At 38.6% G+C, this 21,667-nt stretch overlaps 1 protein-coding gene across 1 annotated transcript in view; it reads right to left on the bottom strand.

Annotated features, from left to right (window-relative positions):
• Daao2 (D-amino acid oxidase 2) overlaps window positions 1-21,667 on the bottom strand; it is a 547,438-nt gene that overhangs the window by 209,006 nt on the left and 316,765 nt on the right. The window contains exon 7 of the mRNA XM_090380937.1: window positions 2,348-2,449. Within this exon, the coding sequence (XP_090237063.1) occupies window positions 2,348-2,449 (102 nt within the window). The remainder of the gene's footprint in view (window positions 1-2,347; window positions 2,450-21,667) is intronic.

Raw genomic sequence — 21,667 nt, 5'->3', positions numbered from 1 at the left:
TTGGGGAAATTCAAAGGTCATCTGGATAGTACTTTCGGGTAAGGGAAGCACATAGGATGATAGGTTTAATTTCCTTTTTATTTATTTTTTATTTTATTAATTATTATTATTTAGTTATTTATTTTTATTTTTTTGTTTTTATCATTGTTTTGTTCGGATTTATTTTTTTTTATTTATTTTTTATTTTTTATATTTTTTTGGCTGGTGCAGCATAAGCCATAGGCTTTCTTGCACCATGCGGCCGTTACTAATACTAATACTAATACTAATATTTTATGATTTTGAAAGTTCTTATGCAAGCTTAAACCATCTTGTTAATGACATCAAGAATGAAACCAGCAGTTTTTAAGAGAATATTTGCAAAACAAAATAATTTGCAGCAAAAGCAGAAAATGGCATTCTTTTTTTTTTATGAGTATATCAACCAAGTCCTTTCAAGCTTTTTGCCATTTTTTAAGATCTTGAAACGATGCTTGGTTGAAAACTGTCGGTCATAAGCATCAACGGGATAGCTTTTTTATGAAAGTGAACAGTTTTCCAGTGGGGCAAAGATAATAACCATTGTTTAGGTAAAATTTAAACTTAAGAAACATTACACAATTTTAAATATATTACAGAATTTAAAAATTGCAGAAATTAAATGTAAACAAACTTTAAATGAAAATTTTATCTACCAGACCTGATCTTAATCCTCTTCGGTTAATCTGCCGAAGCCAACATAAAACGTCTTCTATCTTTGACTGCTTACCAGTTATGGATCAATTACTGCCTTGATTCTTCTTCTTCTCTGGACATGTGATTTCTAACTAGAAATCCAGTTTCATTCATAGTCTGATTAATTACAGAATACAGAGCAGGCATTGCAACAAAGAAAATGGGGGAGGGGAGAATTGGGTCCTCACAGTTAGGTTATTTGTACTCCCTCTTCTATGATATATCAAACTTATTTTCATATGTGCCAACATATGAAATAAGGGCCAAATAATAATAAGGGCCGCTAAATAAGGGCCAAATTTGGGACTGCTTTTGTATTCTTGCATGGATCCAAAACATTTGCAAATTTGCCTCCCAATTTGATCCCAAAATGCATTGCTCCAAGTAATTTTTTGTTTTTGTTTTCTTCCCAGAAAATAGTAGCTCATCCATTCTATATCCACTGCACACCTGCCATCCACAGATACCTGTGCAGCTGATATAACTTGGGCCATGGCCGGGAGCCGCACATGAAGAGGAGCCTCATTTTCGGTTTAAATATTTTCTAAAGTAGTGATAAAAATTTCTAATAATAATAATAAACCAAGAAACCTTGTAATATAAAAGCATCCTAAAATTATATATATAGTTTTTATACTTATATTGTAAATATAAGTATAAAAACCTATGTAATATTTCTGTTTATATATGTGTGTAATATATATATATATATATATATATATATATATATATATATATATATATATTAAAGGGGCCTGAAATTTAAATATGGCTGGATTCATCCTTAATCCTGCCCTGAATGTAAATGAATTGCATTGGTGCTTTAGAGCATATGATGTTCCTAGGTGCTGATTTTCTACATTATATGTATAGTGGTTGAAATTTTTTAGGAGTTATTTGTGGTTTGTACTACACTAGGTAGTAGTACACGGGGCAGTCTTTTCCTTTAGGCAATTCAGACATTGTGTTCAGAACATATAAAGTATTCAGGGCCTACATAAAAAATATTTTTCAAGTAGAATTCAATGATTTTATTCCAACAATAAAATTCTACAAGCTAATTTTTACATATAGATTTCAAGGATAATCTTTCTTCAGATTCTTTTAGCAATATCATTAACAGTGCAAAAAGTTTGTATGTAAGTTAGTGCTAAAATAAAATAAGTGTTGTGTAAATAACGTTGATACCAAATTTACAGAAACACTTTCAAATTTCTTTAAAAGCAAAAAATTATATTTAATGCAAGGGAATTTTAATATGTTTGATATAATTGCATTGGTTATCAGCCTTTATGGCCAAGGCCCTGAAAGTTTGTCAAGTTCTCACTTAGCATATAACTTTCTTAGCATTTACAAAGGCATTAATTTCTTAGCATTCTATGAATACTAAGAAAGGGGTGTTTTTCACTTTTTGTGTGTGCGCGCGCACTCACATGCTGTATTATAGTGGAACCAAAATATAATCGCTACTAATAAAGTTTTTAGTTCTACTACTACTAGAACTAAAAAAAAATTAAGTACAGTAGAAATTTGAAATAATTTGAAAGGCTGATTTTGATTCTTTTTTTTCTTTAATAATGGTAGTATTTGAGACAAATGCTTATTATTCTAATATATGCTTATTAGAACTTACCCTTATAATTTGTCCTCTTATGGGCTTAACATCAGGATCTGGCACTAGATGTGCTGCACCCAATCCAGGGCAGTTGATAACCACATCATATTCTTCTTCCAACTAAAATGATGAGAATAATGAAATTAATTCCTAGATAATGCTTGAGCATCATGATATACAGATAATGTAAATACATTCTCCTACCATTAATATCTGGTCACATCCTATCCTAGCATTACACGTCACACACAACTATAAAATAGGTGCATTATGACCTCAGTAGCCCTCTCACCAACAAATTAAACCAACAACAACAACTATAAATATCCTTGTAGGCCTTTGAGGAGACAAATTGCAAGATGCTGCAATCAGTGTAGTTGATTTCCATTGTAGAATGATAACAGGGAGACACATAAGCAATCAGTCTGCATGTCACAATGACGGCAAAAAGAAGCACACTCGTGCTGAAAGAGTCATGAAATAGTCACATAAAACCTCTGAAGTTGATGGATAGCAAGAGGAAAGTCCTGAAAAAGAATTGTCCAGTTAGAAAGCAAGTAGACATTGGCACAGCATGTGACAATGTCACAGCATTGACACATGCCAGCACCAGTACAGTGCACAGGACATTGCATCACATGAGTTAAAACAGTTTTCCAGCTATCCACAAGCCACAAATTACCCCAAATAATGGCAAACATTGTCTAACTTGGTGTATGGTCCACCATTTTTGGACTGTACACCTTACGTTAAACCTTACGCTAGCACACGTGTCTTATAACAATGGCGGCAAGTTATGAACAGTTAATCTACGGACACGAGGTATTATTTAATTTCCAAATTGTGGTATCTAAATTCAACATAATTAAGATTAAGATTAAATGATGGAAAGCTATGCTTTGATGAGAAGTAGCTTTCTTCAGGAATCCGCCACACACACACATGACTGTCTATGAGGTGGTTGCCTGGAGAAAGCTACTTGCCAGATTGAATTGTCCCAACAAGTCGACAGAGGCAGCATAACAGTCAGGGACTGTTTTTCAGGATTTGGTCTGGGACCATTGGTTGTTTTGGACAAAACCATGAATGCTGATGTCTATCATCTAGACATCCACTGCCACAATGTTTGGTATGGCCCATACCTGTATCAGAAGGATAATGCCCGCTAATACAGGGCCAATGCCAGGGCATTGTGATAAACTCAAACTGATGAACATCACAGAACCAATACTGCTCTGTGAGGAGTAGTGTGAGGACATGAGAACAAAAAAAATTGGTTAGTGGGTGCGAGCAAATAGTGAAGTGTTTGCTTTTTTATTGACTTAAATTGGCATATTGATTTATTTTTTAGAGTTGCTTTATAAAATACTTTAGTTAAAATATTTTACTTAGTAAAATACTTTTACTAAAGTATTTTTACTTAGTAAAAATACTTTAATTTAAATTGACTTCAGATAGAGATCTTGTAGGTTGTTACTTAGTATCGGTAAGGTTATCAAATCCACGTGTGGACAGGTTTTGCAGATACCGCGAACGAAAAGTTTTTAATTATACTTAGCCGCTTTATTGACTTAATTGTAAGATTAAATTATTTTCTATAAGTAGCTTATAGACCTAGTCAAGGTCCATGGTTTATTTTGAATTTAGATACCACAATTTGAAAATTAAATAATACCTCGTGTCCGTAGATTAACTGTTCATAATTACCGCCATTGTTATAAGACACATGTGCTAGCGTAAGGTTTAACGGAAAACTAGATAGCGAGTATAGCAGTATCAATTAATCAGTCAAATTTATTAATCTTATTAGCATTAGCAAAAGCACATGATGCAAGAAACCAGTCTTATACAGAATCAGCCAAAAAAAAAAAAAAACCCTTATTACACCCATCCACTTGCTCCAAATGTTTGTCAAGTTCTGCCTCGAATCTATTTAAGCTATAAACTTCTACAACGACAGATGGAAGTTTGTTCCAACAATCAACCACCCGCTGGCTAACGGCAAATTTCCGCACATCTATCCTGCAACTGTCTTTCCTCAATTTCAATTTGTGCCCTCTGAGGCGATTATTCTGAGCAACAGGAAAGAACCCATCTGCATTGAGCTTGCTCAAACCATTCAGGGCTTTATACATCTCAATAAGATCACTTCGCAGGTCCCTAGTTTCCAGACACTGGTAATTTGCAAAACTTAAGCCTTTCTTCATAAGAGCAACCCTTTGTTCCATTCACTAATCTTGTTGCCCTTCTCTGTACTCGTTCCAACAGCTCTATATCCTTAAAATGAGGACTCCAGACCATTGCTTTATACAAGGGGATAATCACCTCCTTATCCCTGGTAGAAAGGTTCCTGTATATCACTGACAAGACACCATGAGCTACTCTTGCAGACTGTCTACACTGCTCAGAAAACGTCATATCTGCCTGCACAATTACCCCCCGGTCCATTTCATTCTCTACCACTGTCAGTGTAGTACCACAGAGTTGATATGTTGCTCTGGGATTGCTGTTTCCCATATGTAGTACTTTTGTAGTACATTTGTCATTCATTTGCCACCTCTCAGCCCATCTGCTCAACCTTTCCAGATCCTTTTGCAGCAGGATAGTGTTAGTATTGTCCATAACAACCCTACCAACCTTCGTATCGTCTGCAAACGTGGACACTAAGCTTGATGTACCATCATCAATATTGTTTTTTAAATACAGAAAATAACAGTGGACCCAACTGAGGGACTCCACTAATAACATTAGTAGTTAGTAGTTGTTCCCGCATCGGCTTCTGTGGCCATAATGAACTTCCCAAAGTTTTTCCAGTACTTTGACCAAAGCCCGAGGCGGAATTCGAACCCACGAACTTTCGGTTGCTAGGTAGATACATTTTACCCACCCGGCTAGCCCGGTCGGGAATAACATTAGTCCAAGATGAGCAGTGTCCATTGATAACCACACTCTGTCTTCTCCCACTCAACCATCCCTTTATGCATAGCAGCAATTTGCCTCCAATGCCACACTGCTCCAATTTGTGCAGCAGTCTTCCATGTGGAACAGTACCAAAGGCTTTTCTAAGATCCAAATATATGATATCAAAGTTATTCTTTGCATCCAGTTCCTTTGTGTATCCAATCAAATTAGTCAGACAAGATTTCCCATTAACAAACCCATGCTGTGTCCAAGTTATAACTGAAGTCACGTCTCGACGATCCTGCACTGCTTCTTTAACCAGTGCCTCCATTAATTTCCCTGGAACGGAAGTTAAACTACCAAGTCTGTAATTACCCGTGTCTCCCTTTGATCCTCCTTTGTGGATTGGGGTCACATTTGGAGATCTCCAGTCCATGGGTACTTCCCCTAAGTGCAGGGAAGCTCTCATAATTATGGTTAAGGGTTTGCTTACTTCCTTTGCCACCTCCTTAAATAAAACTGGATAGATTCCATCCACACCAGGTGCCTTTCTTGTGTTTATCTTCAACAATTTCTCCTCCACTTTATTCTCAGTTATTACAAGATTATCTAGCTTACTGCTAGAGTTGAATACACCTCTGGCATCCTCCTCTCTGAATAACTCCTCATGTGTGAATCTATATTCAAACATGAGGAGTTATTCAGATGCAGTTATATAGATGCAAAATACTCATTTATTTTGTTAGCCACCTGAGCAGGATCATCAGCAGTTGAACCATCGATATCAAGTGGACTAATCAGATTCATCCCCTTCCTTCTAGAGTTTACACAAACAAAAACAGCAAAGAACTCTTTGCTGTTTTTCTTTGCACCCTTTGCCAAAGTTTTCTCGTAATCTGCCTTCACCTGCCTAATCTCTTTTGTAACTTGGTTACAGACCAGCTTATCTGTCATAGGCTTCTGTGTCGTATGTTAATATATATGTATCCCACGAAATAGAAAGGGGGCAAGAATATTTGCTGATGCTATCGAGGGAGAGTTAGGTGGGTCCGAAAACTGCTAGCTGGGGGTGGGGGATACGCGGACTAATAGATTAACAGTAGCTGCTGGCAGAGGTAAAAGTGATTCTTGCACTACTTCTATTGAAATGCAATTGAGCAGCAGCCTGGAAAGCAAGGCAATGGGAATTTCCAGGACTGCTGGGAGTCATTAGTGGAACAAGTAAATACATGGGCTGTGTGAGAGTAACTGAGTAGAAACAGGTACATGTATACTTGCATGTATACCAATGCTAGGAGTATAGTTAATAAATTCAATGAACTTGAAGTGTTAGTCAAAACATCAAAGGTAGATATTGTTGGGACATCAGAGACGTGGTGTCACACAGACATAACCAGTGTAGAATTGGGATTGGAATTTGGGGAGTACAATGTGCAGAAAGGATAGACAGGAAAGGAAGGGAAGGAAGGCAGGAGGGGTAATGCTGTTAGTTAAGTAACACATAACATCTAAGGAAGTGCATCCAATTGATGTGGGTGGACAATGCAATGTTGAGTCTGTTTGGTGTGACATAAGCACTGGGAAAGAAAAATGAGAGTAGGTATGTGTTATACCTACTCTCATTTTTATACCCTTATAGGCCTAATGAATCTGATGCGTATAATGAGCAATTATGCAGAGAAATAGAGTGGGCCAGTAAATTAGAGTGCCTTATAATGAGGGATTTTAATTACCTGGACATTGTCTGGAATTTGTGGGTTGGTCACTCGCACACTAGCAAGACTTTTGTGGATTTATTGGATGATTGTTTTCTACAGCAGCATGTTCGATTGATCTGATTATCAGTAGTGATTCCTCATCCATCAAGAATCTGCAGATAAAAGAACCACTAGGTGGCAGTGATTACAGTGTGCTGAAGCGGGATTTACTCAAAGAGGTAACTACCATCAAGGGTAAAGGGAAGGGGGTTTTGCTTTCGTAAATGTGACTACGGTGGTCTGAGACAATATTTAAATTCTATACGGTGGAACCAACTGATGATGTTACCAAAAGCAAATTCAAAATGTGAAGCATTCAAAGAATTAATCTTGGAAGCTACTAGGCTTTTCATACCAATAAAGAAATATTGTTCAAGATTTAGGTCTAAATGGATGTCAGATGAACTAATTAGACATGTGACAGAGAAGAAAAATGCATGGGATACATATAAATTAACATGTGACAGAAGCCTATGATAGATATAAGCTGGTCTGTAACCAAGTTACAAAGGAGGTTAGGCAGGCCAAGGCAGATTACGAAAAATATTTGGCAAAGGATGCAAAGAAAATTTATTTCGGCCTTGCGCAGGCGAAGTTTTTACTGCTCCTGGAAATGGAGCAGTTTTTTCTCTTTTATTAACTTAAATTGGCATATTAACTTATTTTTTAGAGTAGCTTTATATTCCTAGTTACGATACTTAGTTTAAAGTTTAACTTAGATAGAAATTTTGTAGGTTCTTACTTAGTATCGGTAAGGGCACAGAGGTAAAATACGAAACAAGAAGTAGAATGAGGAAATGAAAATCTCAAGCAATTTTCAAAAGAAAGGGAGGTAAAGGAAAGGAGGGTGCGTTCAAGACGGAGAATGTAAGTTCTTTTTTATTATTATAGAGATGTTAGATATGAGAAGGACTGAGAAACCAACCTGCTATTTGAACTTGTGCCTGGCGAAATACAAAAGATATGACTTGTGAAGTAAAGACAGAGAAGTTGCCTGATTTAGTAATAGTAATGAGAATGCTGAGGGGTGTGAAAGCCATCGACGAAGTTAAAGGCATTGGTAAGACCAAGGTAAAAAGAAGTAAGGACATCAATAAGATAAGAAATAAGTACAATGAAAAATGTAATGTCATTTGACTAGTATTGAGGGTAGAAGATATATACGAATGTGTATAAGTACCATATGTATCTTTCATAAGTACAAGGAGAGTGCGTTATTGAGTTTATATTTTGAGTTTATAAGGCAAAGAGAGCCATATAAGTATATGCATACATGTGAATTTAGTTAGCCTTTTGAGGGTATGGAACCGGGTAAGGCAGACAATTTCAGAGCCATTAGTTTGTGTTGTAGAGAACTAACATTATATATTAATGTACCTACAAGTGGTAAGGTAAGTACGAGTTATATGTATGGAGAGATTAATGAAGTATAGACTATTGAGGCCACTATTTGTTCTTGAACTGCTACGTATAAGTATATCAGATATAGAGAAATTTGTAATTTGTAATTGTATATATCCCAATTAAATACTATAGTATATGTAAAGGTTTAGAACTGAATAATTAAATTTTTTCATTATGATTACTGTTTCTAAGATTCTCATTATTCAAGAGAAACATACTGCTTGAGGATAAAACTCTGATTCTATCTTGGCAGGGAAAACTCAGAAAGAAACCTCAAAGACTAGGATCTTCTGATATATATGTGCAGATGGTAGCTTGTGGGGCTTTAGAGGTTGAGGTACCAGTTGCTGATTGAATAAAAATCGTATTTAATATAACTACTATAGGTTCTAAAGCAGTCTGAGTATTCAGGAAGGGCAGACCAACAGAATTAGCCCAAGACTCACTCTCACAATACTCTGCGGGTAAGGGTATCCAATCCACGGGTTACAAGTTTTGCTCCGCTGAACGGAAAGTTTTTTAGCCATATTTAGCTGCTTTATGGACCAATTGTTATATTAATATTTTTTTCTATAAGTAGCTTATAGACCTAGTCAAGATGCTTGGTTTATTCTGAATTGAGAGAGAGATTTTGCAAGTTAATTTAATGCTTAAGTGTGGGTAGATTTACCGTTCGTAACTTGTCGCCATTGTTATACAATACAACGTTATATCCCAAACTAGATAGCGTTAGCTTACTATAGTAGAGTATAGTATATTATATAATCTTGTCAATTAACAAGTAAAATCTATTAATCTTGTTAAATTTCATTGTCAATTATATTGTACATTTAACTAAATACAGTACATAACGACTTAGATTTTACAAGAGTAACATAATTAATTAATACATAACTTAATACAGAAGTTATATAAACGGAACTCTTAGATAATACTCGATACTGAAAATATATATATAGATATATAGTGTTATTACTGTGTTTGGATACAAGTTTAGGGTTATAATTTTGTACTGAAATTGAAATTTTATTGAAATTAAATCTAAATGATGAGTCAGACCAGAGCAGCAAAGCAAAAGACTCAAGTTAATGGGAGTGCTGTAGCTCAAGGGAGAAATGAGGGGGGCAGTTGCCCTCTGAATCACCTTTTAAAATGCACTGCTTGCTTGATGTTTGTGGAAATCGGGTACGGAACATGATATTGCCATGGGGGATGTCTTTGTTTGTGTGCGATGTAAGCAGTGTAAGGAAATCAGGCGACAATTCAGCGTTGTTATGGGCCTACACGAGAGCTTGAAGGACAGGGTGGATGCCCTCAAAGGATCTAAATTGAGGGGCCGTCAAGCTCTCAGCTGCCCACATCAACGCCAGAGCTTGCACTTCATCATCGTGCAACACAGCGACAACTCCCAAGGCAGAATGCGCTGATCCCACGGGAACTAGTAGTTGTTGGTGACTCTATTGTCAGGGAAACGGGGAACACGATATGTAAAAAGGATAGGTGGAACAGGACCAGGGTATGTCTGGCAGGGGCAAAGGTAGATGACATTGTAGAGCGGATATCATCTTTTCAGGGCACAAAAGGTGATATTGTTGTACATATTGGCACTAATGATATTAAGAGTAGAAGACCGACGGAATTACTTAACAAGTACAGGTCACTGTTGAAAAAAAACCATGAATTAGGATTGAATTTGAAAGTGTCTGCAATTCTACCCACACGCGATAGGAGGGAGTATATGATTAGAGCCTTGTCGATCAATTCGGCCCTGGAAAGATTGTGCAAGGCTCAAGGGCCAGACTTTTTTTCAGCCTAGTCTCTACTTGTTAACAGGAGAGACTGCTTCTACAGGGATGGGATACACTTAAATAGAAAGGGTGCAAGAATATTTGCTGATGCTATCGAGGAATTGTTAGGTGGGTTGGAAAACTGCTAGCTTGGGGACTAATAGATTAACAGTATACAAGGACTAATAAGGCCTGACGTAGCCCAATGGTCAGGAGCGAGAGTGCATAGCACGCGTTCCTTGAGTGCACCGGGGTTCAAGCCCGTGACTACTAAATACGATAAATATTTGTATTGATGATTTATTGTAAACTCTACTAACTTGGTTGTCTTGCCGGAGTATAAACAGAAAATTTAATTTATTTAATAGATTAACAGTAGCCACTGGCAGAGGTGAAAGTGATTCTTGCACTGCTTCTATTCGAATGAGGAGAAGCCTGGAAAACAAGATGCAGGATATTTAAGAGATTACTGGGAGTCATTCCGGTACAGGTAAACACATCAGTTGTGTTAGGGTAGCTAAGAATAGGAACAGGTGCATATATACTTGCGTGAACACCAATGTATTGCTCAAAGCATCAAAGGCAGATAGTTGGGAAAACAGAGACAAGGTGTCACACAGATATAAGGAATGCAGAACTGTAATCTGGGGAGTACAACGTCTACAGAAAGGACAGACACGATAGGAAGGGAGGAGCGGTTATGCTATTAGTTAAGAAACACATAAAATCCGAGGAAATGAAGCCAGTCGACATCGCTGTACAGTGCAGTGTCGAGTCAGTTTCGTGTGATATAAGCAGTATAAGCCTCAGGAGATCAAAATTGAGAGTAGGAGTTTGCATATAGGCCTAATGACTCTGATGAGTATAATAAGAAACTGTACAGGGAAATAGAGTCGGCCAGTAAATCAGACAGTCTTATAATGTTGGATTTTAATTTCCCAGATATTGACTGGAATTTGTGAGATGGACACTCACACACTAGCAAAGCTTTTGTGCATTTATTGGTTGATTGTTTTCAACATCAGCATGTTCAGGAGGCAACAAGCGAGAGTAATACTCTTGAGTTGATTATCAGTAGTGATTCTTCACGCATTAAGAATCTGCAGATAAAGGAACCACCAGGTGGCAGTGATCACAGTGTGCTGAAGTGGGATTTACTCAAAGAGGTAACTACCATTAGGGGTAAAGGGAAGGGTTATTGCTTTCGTAAAGGGGACTACGGTGGACTGAGACAGTATTTAAATTCTATACAGTGGGATCAACTGATGATGTTACCAACAGCAAATTCAAAATGGGAAGCATTCAAAGAACTTATCTTGGAAGCTACTAGGCTTTACATACCAACTAAGAAATATTGTTCAAGGTTTAGGCCTAAGTGGATGTCAGATAAACTAATGAGACATATGGCAGAGAAGAAAAATGCGTGGGATACATACAAATTATCACGTGACACAGAAGCCTATGATAGACACAAGTTGATCTGTAACCAAGTTACAAAGGAGGTTAGGCAGGCGAAGGCAGATTACGAGAAATCTTTGGCAAGGGATGCAAAGAAAAACAGCAAAGAGTTCTTTACTTATGTAAACTCTTGAAGGAAGGGGATGAATCAGGTTGGTTGACTTGATATCGATAGTTCAACAGTTGATGATCCTGCTCAGGTAGCTAACAAACTAAATGAATATTTATTCAACGAGGGGAATGCCAGAGGTGTATTCAACTCTGGCAGTAATCTAGATAATCTTGTAATAACTGAGAGTAATGTGGAGGAGAAATTGTTGAAGATAAACACAAGAAAGGCACCTGGGATGGATGGGATCTATCCAGTTATATTAAAGGAGGCAGCAAATGAAGTAAGCAAAACCCTTAGCCATAATTATGAGAGCTTCTTTGGACTCACGGGAGGTACCCAGAAACTGGAGATGTGCAAATGTGACCCCAGTTCACAAAGGAGCATCAAAGGCTGACACAAGTAATTATAGACCTGTGAGTTTAACTTTTGTTCCAAGAAAATTAATGAAGGCACTGGTAAAAGAACCATTGCATGATCATCTAGACAAGACTTCAGTTATAACCCGGACACAGCATGGTTTTGTTAAGGTGAAGTCTTGCCTGACCAATTTGATTGGATGCTATGATGCAGTCACAAAAGAGCTCGATGCAGGGAATAACTTTGATATTATATACTTGGATCTTAGAAAGGCTTTTGATACTGTTGCACGTGGAAGACTGCTGCACAAATTGGAGCAGTATGGCACTGGAGGCAAATTGCTGCTATGGATAAAGGGGTGGTTGAGGGGGAGAAGACAGAGTGTGGTAATCAATGGACACTGCTCATCGTGGACTAATGTTATTAGTGGAGTCCCTCAGGGTTCAGTGTTGGGTCCATTATTGTTTTCTGTATTGATAAATAATATTGATGATGGTATATCAAGCTTAATGTTCAAGTTTGCAGACGATACAAAGGTCTTTGTTGGCTGGTTTGTTAAGGATCTGAAAAGTTTGAGCAGATGGGCTGAGAGGTGGCAAATGAAGTTTAACATTGACAAATGTAAAGTACTACATATGGGGAACAGCAACCCCAGAATAACGTATCAACTCTGTGGTACTACCCTGACAGTACTAGAGAATGAAAAGGACCTGGGGTAATTGTGCAGGCAGATGTGAAGTTTTCTGAGCAGTGCAAACGGACTGCAAGTGTAGCTCATGGTGTCTTGTCAATGATATACAGGAATTTTTCTAGCAGGAATAAGGAGATGATTATTCCCTTGTACAAGGCAATGGTCAGGCCACACCTTGAGTACAGTATACAGGTCTGGAGGCCTCATTTCAAGAAGGATGTAGAGATGCTGAAACGAGTACAGAGGAGAGCAATCCCGGGGGCTCACATCTGGTGAGTATGGGCTTGGCACACCCAGGATCCTGAGCTGGACATCATCATTCTTCTCTTTATTGGTGATTCCCCTCTCTCTCTCTCTCTCTCTCTCTCTCTCTCTCTCTCTCTCTCTCTCTCTCTCTCTCTCTCTCTCTCTCTCTCTCTCTCTCTCTCTCTTCTCTCAGGGTAACTATGGAATTTTTTTTTTTTTAGCTGTTGCAGTGTAAGCCTCAGTCTTCCTTGCACCATATAGCTAATAATAATAATAACAATATTAGTGAATGGAACAAAGGGCTGCTCTTATGAAGAAAGGCTTAAGTTTTGCAAATTACAATGTGTGGAGACTGATGTAGGATAGATGTGCGGAAATTTGCCTTTAGCCAGCGAGTGGTTGATTGCTGTAACAAACTTCCATCTGTCGTTGTAGAAGTGTGTAGCTTAAATAGATTCAAGGCAGATCTTGACAAACATTTGGAGCGAGCGGATGGGTGAAATAGGGGTGCTTTTTTTTTTTTTCTTGGCTGATGCTATATAAGCTTGCTTTCTTGCATCATGTGCCTTTGCTAATCCAATGCTAATGCTAAAATGAGGGTCGCGATGGACTGACCAGCACATGTCCCTGACCTCAATTCTACAGAGAACTAGATCATCAGGTGCATGTGAAGAGAGACTACTCAAAAAACAGAGCTAATAAAGGTCACCAGTTTGAAGGCCAAATGGCAGAGGACATTTAAAATAAACTGGTAAACAGTGTTCAACAAACACTATCGGCTTCAGCACAATTTAGTTTTCCTGTAAACAAAGATTATTTGTAGATATGCAAATGTCCAAATATTAATGATAGGTGAGTGTATATAAAGAGAGGAATGAAATACTTTTAACCAGTATGAGATATAAATATCCATTTATGTACACACTTTGTAGACATTTATAAGTCTACAAAGAGCAGTATCCATTAATAACTCTATTCAACCATCCCTAACTTGTTCTTAATGCCAAACTGCAATTTGTAAAACAGTTATGTGCAACAGTATCATAAGCTTTCCTGAAATCCAAGTATATGATATCAAAATTATTTTTTACATTCAGTTCTCTCTGTTACTGCAACATAGTATCCAATCAGATTGATCAAACAAAACTGAACTTTAACAAATTCATGATTTGACTGCATTATAATTGCATTCCCGTCGAGATGGTCCTGAATTAAATCTTTAAACTGAATTAAATCTCTAACCATTATTTTTTCTGGTACAGAAGTTTAGCTAGGTATTCTTTAATTACTCATGTCACCTTCTGACCCCTTTGTGAATCAAGGATACATTCTCATATCTCCAGTCCACAGGGACCGCCCCTGAATGTACTCCTGGCTAAGGACTTGCTTACCCCCTTTGCTGCTTCTCTTAATATAATTGGGTAGAGCCTATCCACCCAATGCACCATTTTTACATTTAGCTTCAACAATTTCTCCAAAAATTTCCAATCAGTTATCACAGAATCATTTAGATCCCTATTCAGAGTCTGATAAACTTACCGCATCCTCTTCTCTAAAGAATTTCTCACGTGGGAATGTAGATGCAAATCAGTTTGTCAGCAACTTTAGCGTGCCTGGCCTCCTTTGCCACTTGATTACAGACTAGTTAATATTTACCATCCCATGCATCTTTCTTCTCTCCCACAAGTCTCATCAATTCATCTGACATCCATATAGCTTTAAACCTTGAACAGTGTCTCTTACTTGGTATGAAAAGCTTATTAGCTGATACGAAAACATCCCTGAATGCTTCCCATTTAATATTTGCTATTAAGTGGGACAGAAGTTTTCTATTTTTCTATCCCAGTTATCAATCAGCCCAGCCCTGCTCAGCCAAACTGATTGATAAGGCTTTCAACATGTATTTCCTCTGAGCAGAATTGCTGACACCTTTAATCAAATTTAATTCTGACCCAAGAGTTTTCTCCCATCATTGCACCGTACTTAGTAAGTCCTGAGACCTCCTACTCTAAATATCATTAGTGCTGAAATGTAGAACAGTATTACCTTCCATGCCCATAAAAGATGACATCTTATAATCGTGCCTCTATCTGAGAGATAGAGGCACGATTACAAGAGGCACAGATATAAGTAGCGACCTGGAGCGAGGGGTGCTGGGGGTTTCAGAGATTGATGGCAGTCATCGTGAAACAGGTGGGTATATGGGATGTGTTACTGTAACTATAATAATAGGTTAATAGGTGTATGTATATTTGCATGTATACCAATGCTAGAAGTATAGTAAATAAATTTGATGAATTTGTAGTGCTGGTCAAGACATCAAAGGCAGATATTGTTGGGATATTGTTTTGCTTCCGTAAAGGTGAGTACAGTGGTCTCAGACAGTTATTAAATTCTCTACAGTGGGATCAACTGACGATGTTACCAACAGTAACAGAGACATGGTGCCACACAGAAATAAGGAATGCAGAACTGGAATTTGGGGAGTACAATGTGAACAGAAAGGATAGGAAGGGAGGAGGTGTTATGCTGTTAATTAAGAAAAACATAAAATCAAAAGATGTGCATCCAGGTGATATAGATGAACAGTGCACTGTCGAGTCAGTTTGGTGTGACGTAAGCACTGCGAAAGCAAAAATAAGAGTAGGAGTGTGTTATAGGCCTAATGACTCAAATGAGTACAATGAACGATTGTACAGAGAAATAGAGTGGGCTAGTAAATCAGAATGTCTTATAATGGGGGATTTTAACTTCCCAGATATTGACTGGAACTTGTGGGTTGGTCACTCACACACTAGTAACACTTTTTTGAATTTATTGGATGATTGTTTTCTGCAGCAGCATGTTCAAGAGGAAACCAGAGAGGGTAATACTGTTGTTCTGGTTACAGCAGTGATCATTCTTGTATTAAGAATTTGCAGATAAAGGAACCACTAGGTGGCAGTGATCATAGTGTACTGATGTGGGATTTACTTAAAGTTATAAATACCATCAGGGGTAAAGGAAAGGGTTTTTGCTTCAGTAAAGGTGAGTGCAGTGGTCTCAGACAGTTTTTAAATTCTCTACAGTGGGATCAACTGACGATGTTACCAACAGTAAATTCTAAGTGGGTAGCATTCAAGGATTTAATTGTGGGTGCTTCAAAAAGTTTCATACCTATTAAGAAATATTGTTCAAGGTTTAGGCCTAAATAGTTATCAAATGAACTAATGAAACTCGTGACAGAGAAGAAAATGCATAGGATACATAAAAATTATGAAGCGACACAGAAGCCTATGGCAGATATAAGCTAGTCTGTAATCAGGTCACAAACAAGGTCAGGCAGGCTAAGGCAGATTACGAAAAATCTTTGGCAAAAGATGTTAAGAAAAATAGCAAGGATTTCTTTACTCATATAAACTCTAAAAGGAAGGGGATGAATCTGATTGGTCCACTTGATATCGATGGTCCCACTGTTGATGATCCTGCTCAGATAGCAAACAAACAATGAGTATTTTGATTCTACATTCACACATGAGGAGTTAAGATTTGAAAATGCCACAAGGTTATCAAATTGTAACAGGGTGCTTAATGATTTTGTAATAACTGAGAGCAAAGTGCAGGAGAAATTGTTGAAGTTAAACATAGGAAAGGCACCTGGGGTGGATGGGATCTATCCAGTTATATTAAAGGAGGCGGCAAAGCAACTAAGCAAACCCTTAGCCATAATTATGAGAGCATTCTCGGACTCAGGGGAGGTCCCCACGGATTGGAGATGTGCAAATGTATTCCCAATTCACAAAGGGTGATCGAAGGGTGACACGAGTAATTGCAGACCAGTTAGTTTAATTTCTGTTCCGGGTAAAATAATGGAGTCACTGGTTAAAGATGCACTGCAGGATCATCTAGACAAGACTGCAGCAATAATTCAGATGCAGCATGGGTTTGTTAAGGGAAAGTCTTGTCTGACAAATTTGATAAGATATTATGATGTGGTTACAAAGGAACTGGATGCAAAAAATAATTTTGATACATATATTTGAATTTCAGGAACGCTTTTGACACTCTTGCGCATGCAAGACTATTGTACAAATTGGAGCAGAATGGTATAAAGGGTAAGTTACTACAATGGATAAAAGGATGGTTGAGTGGGAGAAGACGGAGGGTGGTAATTAATGGGTGCTGCTCTTCGTGGACTAATGTTATTAGTGGAGTTCCACAGGGTTCAGTGTTGGGTCCACTGTTGTTTTGTATATTTATCAATGATATTGATGAAGGTATATCAGGCTTAGGGTCGAAGTTTGGCAGTAATGGCAGTGTGCTACTGCAACAAGATGTAGATTATTTGGGCAGATGGGCTAAGAAGTGGCAACTGAAGTTTAACCCCATGACCTGCTAGGGCAGGTCATGGGGTTTTGTCAATGATATATTGGAATTTTGCTAGCAGGGAAATGGAGGTGATTGTCCCTAATGGTCAGGCCACGCCTTGAGTACTGCGTACAGGTCTGACGGCCTCATTTTAGGAAGGATGTAGATTTGCTTGAGCGTGTACACAGAAGGGCAACAAGATTGGTGAGGGGAATGAAGGAATCCTCTTACTAAGGGAGGCTTAAGTTCTGCAACTTGGAGTGGCTGGAGACTAGGCACCTGAGCGGTGATCTGATTGAGGTGTATAAGGCGGCCATGAATGGGTTGAGCACGCTGAATTCTGATGGGATCCTTCCACTTGTTCAGATTACGAACCTAAGGGAGCATAAATTCAAATTAAGAAAAGACTGATGTAGAATAGATGTGCGGAAATTTGCCTTTATCCAACGGGTTTTTAATTGCTGGAACAAACTCCCATCTGTCGCTGTGGAAGTTGATAGGTTAAATAAATTTAAGGAGGAACTGGACAGGCATTTGGAGGGAATGGTGTGATTTTTTTTTTTTTTTTTTTTTTTGGCTGATGGTGCATAAGCTCATACACTTGCTTTTTTGCATCACATTCCACTATTACATAGAATACTAATTCTAAGTAGAAATTCAGAAAAACAGTGCCCATGGGAATATTTATAGAAAAAGCACGTAAAAGTATTGGAACATCAATGAGAAAGAGAGTGGAGAGATTATTATTATTATTGCTCTTATATTATTTATCCCTGATTAGAGGATTCCACTCCATGACGGGTACTGCTACCAAGTACACAGGGTGGTTGTAATGACTGGTGTTACTGTTGGTCGAGGAACTTTCTGACTATCCTACAGGTGTTCAGGATTGCAACTTTTATGAGTTCCTTGTAGGTGTTCTCTGGGAGACCCTGCTGCTAGGCTGCTATGTAGTGTCTTTCGCACCATACCGGAGTTTGACACGTTGATCAGGATGGTTTTTACTTCTTGCATATGCCACATCTCCTTGACCTCATGTCTCAGGTTCGTGTACTTCCTAATTTTTTCCTCATTGGTTTTCTGCACATTGCTAGTGTTGGGTGCCACTATGTCACGTGTGGACAAGATGGAAAAGGTAGTCTTTTCCATCTTGTCCACAAGGGTTATATCCGGTCTGTTGTGTTGGTTGGTCTTATCCTTTATTATGCCGTGGTCCCAGTACAGCTTGGGGGTTGGGATCTCTAGTACTGCATGGGGTTCATACTTGTAGTACGGTACACTTTCTTTGGTCAACTGGTATTTCCTTGCTAGCTTCTGATATATTATCCTGGCTACATAGTCGTGTCTATGAGTGCACTCAGTCTGGGTGATCACCTTGCATCATCCTGTGATGTGTTGGATCATTTCTGAGGCCAGGTGTCATCGTCAACATATGTCGTCTGAAATAACGGGCTCCTTTGTGATGTATTTTCTATAGTTTCTGGTGTCGATTACCTGGTCTTGGATGGTCAGCATGAATCCTTCAGTCTCGGGGAAGAGCATCCCTCTTGTGAATCATGCATTGGAAGCAATGTTATCGATGTGATCTTGATGGAGGTTATTGTCGTGTCTGCCATGGAGTGTGTTCTTTGCCCATCTTTCTAGCTTCATTTCATGTGACGTCTGGGTGGGAGGGGCTCCTCGCTTAGGTTGAGTAGGGGTATACCACTTATCTATCTTCCTTATGGCCTGGTGGAATCGTGCTTTGTTCTCAAAGTAATCCTCCACGTTAACTATCACTGTTCTGTGATAGTTAACGCTCAATCGGGCCCTTTCCTCCCTCTTTCCAAGTATTGTTAGTCTCTCCACTGCTGACGTTGGGTGGTGTTTGTGGCTCTTGGTCATCACTGTCCTTCTCTTTTGCATGGTATCCTCTAGCTCGGTGTTAGTCCGATCTATGACCCCAAAGGCGTATGTTAGTACTGGAGATGCATAGGTGTTTATGGCTTTAACTGTGTTTCCTCTGTTCAATTTTGCTTTCAGCAGGCTTCTGAGTCTCTGATGATATTTTTCAGCCAGGCACTTCTTGATTTCCTTGTGCTCTAACTGCTGAGTAGCATCATCCCTAGGTATTTGTAGTTCTCCCCTTCTGTCATAGCTTCGATCTCTTTACCAGTCACCAACTGGTAGTTTCGGCCGACTAATTTTCCCTGGTGCAGCGTGTGGGACTTGTATTTGTATAGACCAAATTCCATCCTGATGTCCTTGCTGATTTCTTCAGTGATCCGAAGTAGTTGCTGGAGTTGCTTTTTGGTTTTCGTATAGAATTTGATGTACATCAGGTGGGTGAGGGTATAGAGGTTCTTTCTTCCTTGTCTGAGGTTATATCCATACTTGCTGCCATTAAGCATGAGAGATAGTGGGTTGAGTGCTAGACAGAACCACAGTAGGCTCATAGCATCTCCCTGAATGATTTCTCTTCTGATGGAGATTGGTCTGGTTGTGATGTTCTCAACCTAATGGTGGTACTCCATTTCACCACTGTTGCTCCTGGGAAGTTTGTCGGTATCGGATTGACCTTGTAGACCTTCAGGGTCTCTATTAGCCAGCTATGAGGTACAGAGTCGAAGGCCTTGCAGTAATCAGTGTAGGCCGTGTATAGGTTGTGGTGCTTCTTGTAGGCTTGCTCCATAACTGCAGCATCTGCAGTTATGGCGATGCTGCATCATAACTGCAGCATAAGAAGTTAATTACTTCTTGCATCCTTTCTGCTGTTCGGCCAAAGTGGTCAGATATCTTCTTGGATATGCAGCTGGTCAGGATCTTGGTCATCATAGAAAAGACTGTAAAATAATATTTACAAAAAACTTTTAATAATTTACAAAAAACTAAACTATAACAAAAGTAAAATAAGTAAATAAGTTAAAATGCATTAAAATATAAATATAAAAGCGATAAAAAGACGATAAAAAACACTAGAGCTTTCGGAGGTGTCTTCCTCCTTCCTCAGTAATTACTGAGGAAGGAGGAAGACACCTCCGAAAGCTCTAGTGTTTTTTATCGTCTTTTTATCGCTTTTATATTTATATTTTAATGCATTTTAACTATAAATATAAAAGCGATAAAAAGACGATAAAAAACACTAGAGCTTTCGGAGGTGTCTTCCTCCTTCCTCAGTAATTACTGAGGAAGGAGGAAGACACCTCCGAAAGCTCTAGTGTTTTTTATCGTCTTTTTATCGCTTTTATATTTATATTTTAATGCATTTTAACTTATTTACTTATTTTACTTTTGTTATAGTTTAGTTTTTTGTAAATTATTAAAAGTTTTTTGTAAATATTATTTTACAGTCTTTTCTATCATTTTATTTTATTTTATTTTATTCAATCAGTCATAAACGGTTGGTGGTGTGTTTAAAATTGGTAGTATGGATTATCCCAACCTCAGAGGCCTTATTGCAGATATCTTGGTCATCATTTTGAGGCAGGTGATTGGCTTGTATTTTACCGGATTTCTTGTATCTTCATCTTTAGGCCTCACATATGTGACACCTTCAGTGAGAAACTTTGGGATTGTCTACGGGTGCCTTATTATTCGAGTGAACTGCTCTGCTAGGTGCTTCTGCGTGCAAGTCAGCTTCTTGTACCAGTAACTGTAGATGTTACCAATTCCCGGGGTTTGCCAGTTGTGTGTGTTCCTGATAAACTGTTTTACTTCTCCTTCTTGAATCTCCCACTCTCTCATCTCTTGTATCTCCTTAGTTTTCTTCCGTTCTACTTCTATCCAGGGGGCTCGGCTGTTATGTTTTACTTCTCCTTCTTGAATCTCCCACTCTCTCATCTCTTGTATCTCCTTAGTTTTCTTCCGTTCTACTTCTATCCAGGGGGCTCGGCTGTTATGTTTTACTTCATTGCTCCAGATATTTCCCCAGAACTCCTCGATCCAGCCCCACCAACTGGATAGGCATGCCCTTTTCTTGTGGTAGCCATACGGGGGACAGCGGCACTTGCTCCACTGTCTTTCCCCAATGTCTTGCTTGAGAGACTGTCCCCAACTTTTCCAACCGAACCCTCTGCCTAAGGCCTGAATGCGAGTGACTTTATCGTGCACCACACTCGATGCAGTATGATTAATATTTATCTGCGACATCATCCATCTATGGTGGTGGACTTGTTTAGCTTCAGCTTATGTCCAGTGTTTTTTTAGTTCTCGCAAGTGACACCAGATGGGACCACTATCTGCCTCGGCCATCACCCTGACCTTTGTGAAGGTAAGTCCAATGGAGCAGCTTTCGCGATG

This window comes from Mastigoproctus giganteus, chromosome 9, assembly GCF_048544385.1.
Source record: "Mastigoproctus giganteus isolate SK-2022 chromosome 9, ASM4854438v1, whole genome shotgun sequence".
NCBI lineage: Eukaryota > Metazoa > Arthropoda > Arachnida > Uropygi > Thelyphonidae > Mastigoproctus > Mastigoproctus giganteus.
This window is presented reverse-complemented; position numbering and strand designations above follow the sequence as displayed.